The sequence below is a fragment of the Lutra lutra genome, chromosome 4 (genome assembly GCF_902655055.1).
Source record: "Lutra lutra chromosome 4, mLutLut1.2, whole genome shotgun sequence".
Classification (NCBI taxonomy): domain Eukaryota; kingdom Metazoa; phylum Chordata; class Mammalia; order Carnivora; family Mustelidae; genus Lutra; species Lutra lutra.
This window is the reverse complement of record NC_062281.1, coordinates 72,400,627-72,412,939: the sequence shown is the minus strand read 5'-3', so window position 1 is coordinate 72,412,939 and position 12,313 is coordinate 72,400,627. Positions and strand designations below refer to the sequence as shown.

The 12,313-nt window shown below is 43.9% G+C and overlaps 1 protein-coding gene across 7 annotated transcripts in view; it reads right to left on the bottom strand.

Annotated features, from left to right (window-relative positions):
* The window catches only part of ASPH (aspartate beta-hydroxylase), a 219,663-nt gene that overhangs the window by 10,968 nt on the left and 196,382 nt on the right, over window positions 1-12,313 (bottom strand). For all 7 annotated transcript variants that reach the window (XM_047728089.1, XM_047728090.1, XM_047728092.1 and 4 more), the window contains 3 exons: window positions 10,306-10,441; window positions 4,408-4,499; window positions 3,926-4,059 (listed from right to left, as the gene is read on the bottom strand). In XM_047728089.1, the coding sequence (XP_047584045.1) occupies window positions 3,926-4,059; window positions 4,408-4,499; window positions 10,306-10,441 (362 nt within the window). The remainder of the gene's footprint in view (window positions 1-3,925; window positions 4,060-4,407; window positions 4,500-10,305; window positions 10,442-12,313) is intronic.

Below are 12,313 nucleotides of genomic sequence, written 5' to 3'. Positions count from 1 at the left end.
TATAAACAAGAGAAGGGACACAGAGAAGGGGGTTGACCAGAAATCATGATGAGGAGGAAAGGCACTGATGCTTATGGGATCTCCAGGGCCGAGAGAACCAGAAGTGTTTATCCTCTGCAAAATGGGTAAAAAAGATGTGGTCCATATACACGATGGAATATTACTTAGCCACCAGAAAGGATGAATACCCAACTTTTGCATTGAGATGGATGGGACTGGAGGGGATTATGCTAAGTGAAGCAAGTTAAGCAGAGAAGGTCAGTTATTATATGGTTTCACTTACTTGTGGAACGTAAGGAATAGCATGGAGGACATTAGTAGGAGGAAGGGAAAAATGAATGGGGGGGAATCAGAGGTGGAGTCGAACCATGAGACTATGGACTCGGGGAAACAAACTGAGGGTTTCAGAGGGTAGGGGTTGGGGGATGGGTTAGCCTGGTGATGGGTATCAAGGAGGGCACGTATTGCATGGAGCACTGGGTGTTATACACAAACAATGAATCATGGTACACTACATCAAAAACTAATGATATACCCTATGGTGACTAACATAACAAAAAAATTATTGAAAAAATAAATAAATAAATTGGCAACCTCAAGAAAGAATAAAAAGACCAAGGGAGGGCACAGAGAATCTCCTAAGGTACAAATTTAAAAAAAACAAAACAAAACAAAACCACCATCCTGGCCCAACTCTTGGTAGGTGGGTGGAAAGTCCTTATTAATAATCACACAAAATCCACAACCAGCAAGTTATGGTTATCAACAGGTACTTCCTGTCACGTGAAGTCGCTTGTATTTTAGTACAGCGGAAATGGAGGGGCTGCTGGGTTAACCTTGTTGCTCAAGTGCACCTTCCACGTGAGTGGCAGGGCTTGGGTTCCTTCCGGTAGGTGAAGGCAGTTCACCTAATCAGGCTTCCAGCTTGAGGGGAGGGGTTGGCAGTCCCTTCCTTTGTCAAGCGCGGTCACTGAGTGTTTGCTGGGAGTCTAGGGGAGGGGGACACACTATGCATGTGCTGCTGGGACCCCTCTCCCATGGTCACGCTGGCGATGAGAGTCCTGCTTGGTTTCTTGTTTAAGCCTCCAGCACTGCCCACCTGCTTCCCTTTCTCGCCGCCATAGAGGTGCCCTCAGCCTGGGTTTCTCATTGCCTCACGGCCTCTGATGACTAGGATCGGGGCCTGCCTGGCCTTCTCTCTACCTATTTCTCAACAGACTTTTATCTAGTGATTTTTTCCCGAAGTATCTATAAGCAGGACGGATTGGAAATTAAAAAAAAAAAAAATGAAAGGCGGAGGAAGGGGGAGGGAAGGAGAGACAGAGACAGAGACAACAAACAAGTCTATAAGCATGAGGCAGTACTCAAGGAACAGGCCTGGTGCTCTTGCCATCATCACTGCCCATGGTTATTTGATCTTGTTCCCCAGCATTCTCTCCGTATTCCCGGGGAGCCCCACCATGTCCTCACCCTTCTTCCCTTTGGTGGACACTCTGCAGACCCAAACGGAGTTCCCAAAGGCTTGATAAGATCCATTCCATCTGGAGAGGAACCACTCCCTGTTCAGCTATCTCTGATTCTTGTCCTGGTCCTGCCAGCTCTGGCCTCTGCTGCCCTGTCTCCTTGATGGTTCTCCTTTGTCTTTCCGCCTTCTAAGTGTGGATGTGTTTACAGTGTCTCAAGCTTCCTCCAGAACCTCCTGCTAAATCTGTCCCTTGAACCTTTATGTCTAGATCCGACTTCTCTCCTGAGCTCCAGGCAGCTATATCCAGCCACCTCCTGGATGTTTCCACGACTGTGTTCCCACAGCAACTTAAATCAAATGTATACAAACACGGAACTCACTATCCATTTCCCTGAACTTGCCTCACACCCCTCAAGATCTGAGTATTTGCTAAAGCATCAACAGGCTCCTACTGACCAAAATGGACAGCGCCGAGTCACCTTGAACTTCCCCGCCCTTGCACTGCACTTGGGATTCACCTGAGTTAGTCTTCGTATCTCCCGCACCTGCTTGTTATGCTCCCTTTGTTCCCAGCATCTCAAGTCCAGCTCTTCTTGGGTGGGCTGCTGTGATGAGCTGTTAACTGTTCTTCCTGTTTTCCCCACAGCTTAACCCCATGGCTTCCAGAATATCTTCCCGACAAAGCTCAGATCCCACTCGCTGGTATTCGAAGCCTTGTATGATTGCACTTCTATTCCACTCGTTCACTTTCCGACTTATTCTGCATGTGCTGCTGAAGTCTGTAAACAAGGGGGTGGCCCCAATGTCTTGGAGGGCTACGTCAGCCAACCAAAGCCTAAGCCAGAGTCAGTGCCCTTGAATCTGAGAAGGTGAGGTGAAGCGCAGCCAGTCACAAACAGCCAACCAGCCGTCCCCAAACAAGGCAGCCACTTACACTGTACCCAGTCAAATACTTGCTGTGCTTCGCTTCAGCATCTTCTCTATGGAAACCCTGCCCCCACCTACTGTCTGGGCATGTTCCTAACCCCCTTTTGTTTGATACTATCTGATGTGAAAGGGTGTACGCCCAAATCAACTTTTGAAAATTTTAACGTTTTTTTAACGGTTTACCTACACGACAGTATCTACACTCTTGGTTGCAGAAATCACTCCGTATGCTTCACATGTGCCCTATAATTTCTGGTTTCTGTGCCTCGGCAGATCCTGTTCTTTTAGCCTGCAATGCCCTTTTCTCCCAGCTTTAAATTTCCAAGCCTTCCTGTCTTTAAAAATCACTGCTGTCAAGATTCTCAAACCCCAGCAGCAAATGAGCTACTTGCCCATTGGCCCATCTGTAGCATTTTTATCTCTGCCTCTCTTACGACTCACAACATCTGAGCCTGTACTATGTTCCTGATAAGCCAAGTCTGGCAGGGAAAGGCCCCCCCAACAGATTCAACTTTGAATCTTTGCCATCCAGGTCCAGGGTGGGCAGGTCTCTGCCAATAACCAAACAAATGACTCACGAACAGCCCCCTCCATCTACTGAGGACCATGACAACATGCCCAAGAAGACAACAACTTGGTTTCCGAGCCTACAGCTTGTAGAGATTAGGTGAACATATGCTAATTGATAAAGAGCAATGGAAGATAAAGAATAGGATTATGGAGAATATACACCATATACATTCTATTAAGTCTGAAAAGAGGCTCCTTTTAAGGAATTGACACTGGATCTTAGTAATAGGTTTATTTCAGATGGGTGAAAAGAAGGGCCTTTTGGTGGGGGAGGGAGTAATCGGATTAGGACAGCGAAAGGCATGGGGAGAAGGGCCCAACATTCACCAGGTCCCACTGCCGCTAAGATGTGGGCTCCGTGCCGTGTGTGCATTATTTCATTTAATCCTACAACAATCCTGAAAAGCAGAGAGCATCAAGGAATTTTATAAGGATTTTATAAGGAAGGAGGCGAAGGCTCAGGGGGATTAAGGAACTGGGCAAGGTTATGCAGGATTAGGTGCCGGAGCTAGGCTGGAAACAGGCAGCCTGCTTCTGTTGCACCACACTGCCTCCTTTCGAGCAAAAAACCGAAGTATTACTGGGTATTTTCTTCAGGAAGGGAGACTCTTTGCATTGATGAATGAACCACTCAAGCTGCAGAGCAAGAAGCAGGGCTTGGGACGACATAGCCAACTCTGAATGCAAGTCTGCCAGTCTAGAAAGAAAAGCGAGGAGGCTCTTCACTGAGTTGAGAGCGGTGTGGGGAGGAATGATTAGGGAGGGCAGCCCTAGAATGAGGGGGTGCCTCTAGACTCGCAGAAAACACAAACATGGGCACAGGCTCGACTCTAGATGGATGTCACCCATCCCAGCCTCCTTCAGTTACAAAGGAAGAGAAATGAGCCAAGTGAACATAGATGGCTTGTAATGAACACTCAGCCTCAGAGGCGGTAAGAGGGACAGTGATGGCAGGAGACGTACTTGGTCTCGTTGGCGCAGCGGATCTTGCAGCCTTTTTTGGGAATGACCAAGCCCAAGTGCATTCGGAGCCTGCAGTTGGTGGGCCCCGTGTGCGGCCACACGTGCGTTCCCGGGTGCATGACCGAGTATTTGATCTGCGCAGAAAACAGAACAAACTGGTCATCCATTTACGGAGGGGTAGAGAAAGTGCTCAGTTAAAGTGACAGGATAAAATTCATGTCAATTTGAATTTGGACCTTTGTTAAGAATCAGATTTTATATTCTTGTCTTATTGCTTTGATAAGGACTCTCATTTTCTACCAAGCGCTAACACTGAACATTCCCGCCCTCAATTCTGAATGGACCATAAGAAATTAGGCTTCGTTAAAAAGTGAAAAAAGACGCCTTCGTTGGGCCAGTAACAGCTTTGTCATAAAGGTCAGCACTCCCTTATTCCTAATAACAAACTGTGTTCTTCCCATGACTGAAGACACGCTTGGTACCTGTCCTCTTCGGCATCCTGTCGTCTCGGGAAATTTATCTAGTAATGAACAGGTTTTAGGAGCTCCTTTACAGGCATTTTCATTTTTTCTTCCTAGAACAAGACATGATAAAATCATTGTTAGAAACAAATCACAGTAAAACTTTAACTCGTCCCATTTTGACCAGACGCAAATTGTACTGTCACCCTCACTAGGAATGAGAAGGCTAAACAAACACAAGAAGACAAAGTGTCACAGACAGTGACAGGCAGAACAAGGACCAGAAATCTCCACCCAGTGTCAGACTATTTGACTAAGGCGGTCTACTGGGCAAGGTGAGTGTTGAATATTTACTCTTCTCCCTGTGACAGGTAGAATAATGGCCCCCTCCCAAGGGTGTCCGTGTTGTAAGCAGGAGCCTATGAGTAGGTTATGCTATATGGCAAGAAGAAACAGAGATTGCAGATGACACTGAAATTTCTAATCAGATGACCTGAAAATAAGGAGATTGTCTTGGATTAACTGGATGGGCCCCATGTAATCAAAGAGTCTTTCAACAGGGAAGAGGGAGGCAGAACAGAGTGATACAGGATGAGACCTGACAGGCCATCGCTGGCTTTGAAGATGGAAAGCAACTGCAAACCAGGGAATGTGGGCAGATTCTAGAAGCTGGAGCCTCCAGAGGTAATAGAGCACTGCGGGCACTCTGATTTAAGCTCAGTGAGACCACTACTGACTCCTGACCTCCAGAACTGTACATTTAATACATTTGTGTCATTAAAAAAAAAAAAGATTTTATTTATTTGGGACAGAGAGGCAGAGATAGCAACAGACAGCGTGAGCAGGGAGGACAGGGAGAAGCAGACGCCCCACTGAGCAAAGAGCCTGGATGTGGGGCTTGATCCCAGGACCTTGGGATCTGACCTGACCCGAAGATTGGCGCTTAACTGACCCAGCCACCCAGGCACCCCAAATTTGTGTCATTTTAAAGCCTCTAAGTTTGTGGTAATTTTTTGGAGCAATCATAGCAGAGTCTGTAAGGAAAAAAAAATAGCTTATATTTCTAACCTAAAAATGCATTTCTAGGACTATATCAAAGAGTTACTGCAACATTTTAAATTGGAATTTAATATATATTTCATTGTACAGATCATACTTCATATGTCAATCAAGTATAGGATTTAAGAAAAGAGGGGAAGAGATGGTAATGAGAGATGATGAGGGATGACGTTTTCTATGACCAGCTGTGTCGGGAACACAGATTTTGGGACACGGTCTTAAACATCCTGGACTGTGCAGATTTCCTCACCACTGACAGAATAACTGTGTCATAGGGAAGACGTGCTCAGAAAGGTACACAGAATTATTTGCTCTTACGTAGGAGTAAAACAATTGATTTTTTTTTAAGATAGAAAAGTTTTAATTCCCTACTCAAGATTCTTACGAGGGGCTGCTACATCTAAAGCTGAATTTAATCTTATTTAATGTTGGTTGTGTCCTAAGATAATCATACACTGAGAATAAAATGAGAGTTACAAGGGAGGCAACTTAAAAGTATTCTCCTCAAATGGACCTCAGTGTTTTAGAACACAACTTTAATACGTATACTAGTTTTTCCTAAGTAAACTTTTTGCCCCTTGAGCAAAACGTTAGTTGCTGTTTTTAGGGGTTAATGGAGTACCCTGGTGAGCTGAAAGATAAACGCCAGTTTGACCAAATAGATGCTTGCTTGTGTCCTCAGAAAGTATTTTTAAGCCTGCTTCCCATGCCTTCCCTTACACAGGATCTGGGGATGGCTTGGTAGAAGTCCCCAATTCTGGGTTCCAGGCTGTGCAGACAGCAGTTAAGGGAGGCCTGGAGGCTTGAGGAGGAAGCAGAAGTGGCTGGACTTTCCATGTGTTGTACCTTAATGAACAGGTAACCAAATGGTCTGGACGTCACTAGGACTGCCCCTTGGTCAAGACTAAATTAGAGACAGCACCTCTAGCCATTTAGACACACACATCTTTTCTAGTCTTGTAAACACATCCTCTCTGTAGGGGGAAAGCTGTTTCATAGATGCTTGACCTTCGTGGATCACCACTGGTAGCTTTAAAGAGTCACACGGATGGTGAAGATTTAGAAACACAATGACAGGGGCGCCTGGGGGGCTCCGTTGGTTAAGTGTCTCCCCTTGGCTCAGGTCATGATCCCAGGGTCCTGGGACTGAGCCTCATGTAGGGCGGCTCCCTGTGGGGAATCTGCTTCTTCCTCTGCCCCTCCCCCCACTAGTGCTCGCCTGTTCTCTCTCTCAAAACTGAGTTAAAAAAAAATCTTGAAAAGAAAATAACCCAAGACCTTAAAACTGAGCTATTTCTTAAAAAGTGTATTCACATGGAAATGAGTATCCAATTGATTCTTGCAAATCTGCGTTGACAGAACTTCTAGGGCCATCTTGCCCAAGAACCAAAGTCGATCACTTCTTGGGAGTTACTTTAAACTCAGTGAGAAAAAACAAAACAACCATAAATCTACCCTGAATTCAGCTGCTTGACAGTTTCCTCCTCTGTTCCTCGCAGCTGCTTTCTACTCCATGATGTGACAAAACGGTAAATGATGCTTCAAAGTGCAGGTCTGGGAGACCAGCAATCCCGGGGTGGAGGCCTGGCTGCACCACTTGGTAGCTGTGTGATGCGAACGTGTCTGTGAGTCTCTGCACCTCAGATCCTCATCCAAAAAAGGATAATGAAATTAGGGCCTCGAATAGGGGGTTGTTACTGGGATCGGTGAGTACTCTCGGGAGATCTGACAATTATCTAGTAGGTGATAATGGTACTACTTTTTTTACTACAAAATAATCCTATGTTATATAATAATAAAGCATGTAATGGAGGGGTGGTGGTCTTAGGTCATGGGTACTTGGGTCATGGTTATGAACATGGACTCTGGGTCCACTTTGGCTGGGATTCCTGCTGTGCCACTAATTGTGTGACCTCCCTGTGCCTCGGTTCCTCTTCTCTAAAATACAACAGGAATTGTACCTCTGTCACCAGGTGTTGTTGGCATCAGATGAGTCCTTTTAAGTATGTCAAGTGGTTCCTGGCTCACGGTGAGCACCATGGAACTGTTATTACATTCCATTTTTAAAAAATAGTTTATTTATTTATTTGAGAGAGAGAGAGAGTGAGAGAGAGAGCAGAGGCAGGAGAGAGGTAGAGAGAGAAGCAGACTCTCTGCTGAGCAGGGAGCCTGACTTGGGGCTCGATCCTAGGACCCTGAGATCATGACCCGACCTGAAGGTAGATGCTTCACTGACTGAGCCACCCAGGTGCCTGTAAGGGTCTTGGGTTATATCTTTTTTAATTTCGATGCTCTGCTGGAATAACAGGTTCATCTTGCATGACAATTCTGACCAACCGACAGTGGCCACCTAGAACACCGTTGAGAAGGATTCAGAGGTTCAGTCTGAGCTCATCCAGAAAGGCTACTGAGACTGGTCAGCACTGTCCCCTCTGGTGCTGGAACAACGAATGACTGCATGTGTATGGCATATTGGCTAACGATATATTTTAGTGTTCACTGTTGGTGATAATTAATAAATGAGCAAAATAGATATTCTATAACATTCACTTAGTAATCTGAAAACATGTTTGTAGGGGAAAACCATAATTTACGTTTGTGGGCTCCTTTTCCTCCAACCCCCAAAAGTTGACCATTTAAAAAGGAATAAATATTCTTCAGTCCTGATTATGCGACCGGGAGACCCACTATGATTCCCACTACCATTTGGAGAAAAATGAAACCTCTAGCCACAGCCTTAAGGCCTTTAGCTCTCCAGCAGCGTCCTTTCCTAACTAGAACAAGACAATCTCTTTAGTGTTAAGTAAATCAGATATTCATCAGCCTCTATATCCGGACCTGAGCTCTTAGCATGAAGAAGAAATGCCATGCTGCCTCTCTTCCTCACTCTTCCCCAACCCCTCCTGCCACGGGATTCTCTCCAGCTTCTGAGCCAAACACCTGGGAGAACATCTGCCATCAGGGGCCCCATCCTAGTTCTATACAAGCTATGGTACCAGTTGTCTTCAAAATTATTTAAACTATGAATTTGCTTCTGAAAGACATTACTGGATTCCTCCCAGAAGCCTGGAACCACCAACAGAAGGCCCCAAAGAACCTTAACGAAACTTCCTAAAAGAGAAACTATGTGTCTTATATTCTCTTATGACAAAAAAAAAAAAAAATCTATTAATTAACTGCAACTAATTAGAAAACACAAGCTTGTTTTAGCCCTCACCCAAAATGCACATACAGCTCAATCATTTTGAGTCAAAATGGAAATCAAGATAGAAATGCAGTCATTTTCTGGAAATAATACAAGTGAAAATGTCACACATTACAGCTTCAGGAATATATTTTGCCACAACTAAAACGTTTTTAAAAAGATGCAAAAATTTCAAGTCAAAATGTTGCCTTCAACCAAATCTTGTCTCCATTATTTATTTTCTTGCTTGATTAATACTTTCATCTGCCCTAAAATGCTTTGCAGATTTCAACTTTATCAAAGCACCTGCTGTTTGCAGAGACTCTGGTTCTGGAAATTACTGCCAGGATGCCTGCTTTTCTGCAGCCTTGTTCTAGGAAGCGGGAAGATGTTAATGAAATGGAGGCATCAGATGAACTCCTGAATGAACGCCTGAGGCCAAGAGAACTCATACATTCTAGTGAGACTCCAACAGATAAAATCAGCAAGCTGTTCACCTATTGACCTTGTAGCTCCCTGAAAAAAAAATCTTGTTGCCAAAAAAGCCGAAAAATCACATGCGCTCTCTGCTGATGGACGCATCCTTGAAAGTATTACTGAAGTAGCTCTTCTTTTACGAGTAAACCATTCGTAAAGCGTAAGTGAGATAAACAACTGCTTATTTGTCCTTTAATGCAAACCCACTGCTTGGTCTCCCAGTGTATTCGGTGCAGCTGAGTGTGTGCCACACGTACTGAGTGGTCTTCAAAATGGATTTATTTTTGGATAGCTATTGTTAACCCAGGATGATGAGATTTTCCAGGAAGAGAATTAGGAAAAACCTTAAAGCCCAAATTCAATGCTCCTCATTTTCAGGATAGATTGATGTATTAACTCATCGAATACACACATTCTGGGGCCCCGTGCATGTGCCAGAGCCTGGCTTCAGCCCAAGGAATGTTAGGTTGAATGTGTAGCACTTCCTATTTTTTTTTTTTTTTAAGATTTTATTTATTTATTTGAGAGAGAGAGAGTGAGAGAGAGCATGAGAGCAGAGAAGGTCAGAAGGAGAAGCAGACTCTTCATGGAGTTGGGAGCCCAATTCGGGACTCGATCCCAGGACTCCGGAACCATGACCTGAGCTGAAGGCAGTTGCCTAACCAACTGAGCCACCCAGGCACCCCAGCACTTCCTATTCTTGAAGAGCACAGACACTAATTATCATTGCCTGTCACTCTGGTCTTTTATCATCTCCAACCCATGGGGATCCCATTTTGGCATGCAACGTCGTCTCCACACCATGGAGCAAATGAAGCTCTGGGGAGGTCCTTTCTAATATAGTAATTAGCATGTGGTGGGCTTTTTGGTTAAGCCTACATAGTAGGGTCACTCTTTATAACTTATCATTTAATGGGAAAGACCAGGAAAATCAGAGTATTATATATATTTATCCAAATACACATGTGAGTATACCTACATACACACACACATAGATTTACATGTGAACACAGGCATACACAAATAAGTGTTCACATGTAGTTTTAAGAAACAATGATGGATTTCGATAATATATATTTTTTGGGACCGTTTCATTTAAGTTGGGGAATTCCAGCTCTGGGAAGTAGCTTGAGAAGACTCAAGCCTTCTTCCCATCAGGTTATTGGCTGCAGAGAACAATCTAGAAGTCAGGAGCTCACCTTGCTGCCACAGCGTAAACTGGCTCCAGTCGCCCTTCTCCCTCAGGTTTTCATCTTCAGGCAGGAAGAGGCCCTTGGCTTTATCCATCACTGCAAGGCCTTCGTCACGGATTAATTTCCAGTTTCTTTCTAAGGACTAAAGGGAAGATTCCGGTTTTACTGGACTGAAAATATGCCTGCTAGTCATTAGGATGACTCTCAGCTTTTTGTTTGTTTGTTTGCTTAATAAAGTAATGAAATCTGTGCTCTCATCGAGGTTGCTTAATTTCTATTTCCTCTGGGACATCTTGTCAAGGGTTTAAAAAAGCCCTATTATTATTTTTGAGAACTCAATGTCTTTGCAGGATGAAAATGTCAATAATTCCTCAGGGAATAATCCCCTCCAAAAATTACTTTAATATTTGCCTAAAGGTTGTTGCTGTGTTTTTGTTTTTGTTTTTAAAGATCACAAGTGAACAAGAGTGTTGGCTCTTGTTGACCCTGTTATATCAGTATTTTATAGAATGTTCCATGAGACCACCTGGCACAGAAAGAATAAACATCAGGGACTTCATTTCATCTTTCAACAGAGGTCCTCGTGAAGATGCCACTCAACATGGTAAACTGTAATTACATTTCAAAGGCATTGGGAAAGTGTCACCAGAACATGTGATGAATTACAAAGTGAACAGCACAGCAAAGCAAAGCAAATAAATGCCCTGATGTTGAGAATTCAGCCAAACAAAAACATTCCTGACTTCTCCTTTACTAGGGTGCGTTAGCTCCTGTCAGGAAGTGGGTTTGAGAGCAGCAGAGCGGCCAGGCAGAGGCTGGCAGATGTGTGGAATGAGTCTTCTGGAGCTCTCCGTCCGGGTCAGCCTTGCCACTACACCGTGATGCTGATGAAGGTGGGAGCAGAGTGGAAAGCAGGCGGGGGCGAGCCTGTGGAGTGGCAAACTGAGAGGAACTGCCCTGAGGGAAAAATAACAAAACTGCATTCCTACTGTTTGCTGAGACTCATTGTACAGATAAACCGGGATTTTGAAATGTTAATAATGCCAAACACTTCTGTGTTAAACGAAAGGGGGACGGAGTAGTTGAGTAAACGGGTACATGGTGAGAGAGGTGCGGGATACCTGATTTCAAGAGTCAAAGAGCTTGAGGGCAGGGCACTAGAATGAGTGAGTTACAAACAAAAAGAAAAATTTTGATACACAAAAAGTGAAAACAACAATTGGTGCTCCCTGAAAGTGGATTAAGGTGCTGTGTACAACATGGCTCTCTCTCTTTTGAATTAGTCCAGCAAAACTGGTTGACCCATTATTGGATTGAGCAAAGCATGAGACAAAGTGTGTTAAGGTGTTTTGTTTTGTTTGTTTGTTTTACCAGCCCATGTTTTATGAATTCGTGATTCCATGTAGGAAAGTGATAAGGAGCCAGGAGAGCTCCGAGAGGCAGATGTCCTCAGAGATTTGTGTGAAAACATGGTGCCAACTTCAGCCCAGCCCAGGGAACATTTTTTTACATTATTAGTTTTATTAAGATATTCTAGGGCCAGACATAGATTTTTAAGATTAGATACTGATTTTCTATTTCTTCTTTCCCCCTTCATTTCTTTGGTTTATTTCCTTTTTAAACGTCAGCATCACTGAGGCATAACTGACAAAACTGTAAAGCATGCATCATGGTGATTTGATATGCGTATGCACTGTGAAAGGATTTCCCCCATCTGGTTCATTAACACATCCGTCACCTCAAAAATTTATCTTTCATTTTTTCATTTTTAAATTTTTCTGTTGAGAACATTTAAGTTCTACTCTCTTAGCATATTTTAATTATACAATACACCGTTATCAACTATAGTCACCACGTTAAACCTTCAATTCTCAGACTTTATTCATTCTATGGATGAAAGTTTGTACCTTTTACCAACCTGTCCCTATTTCTTTTACTCCCACACCCTACCCCAGCCCTGGCAACCACTCTTCTACTCTCTGTTTCTATGAGTTTGCTTTTTTTTTTTTTTTTT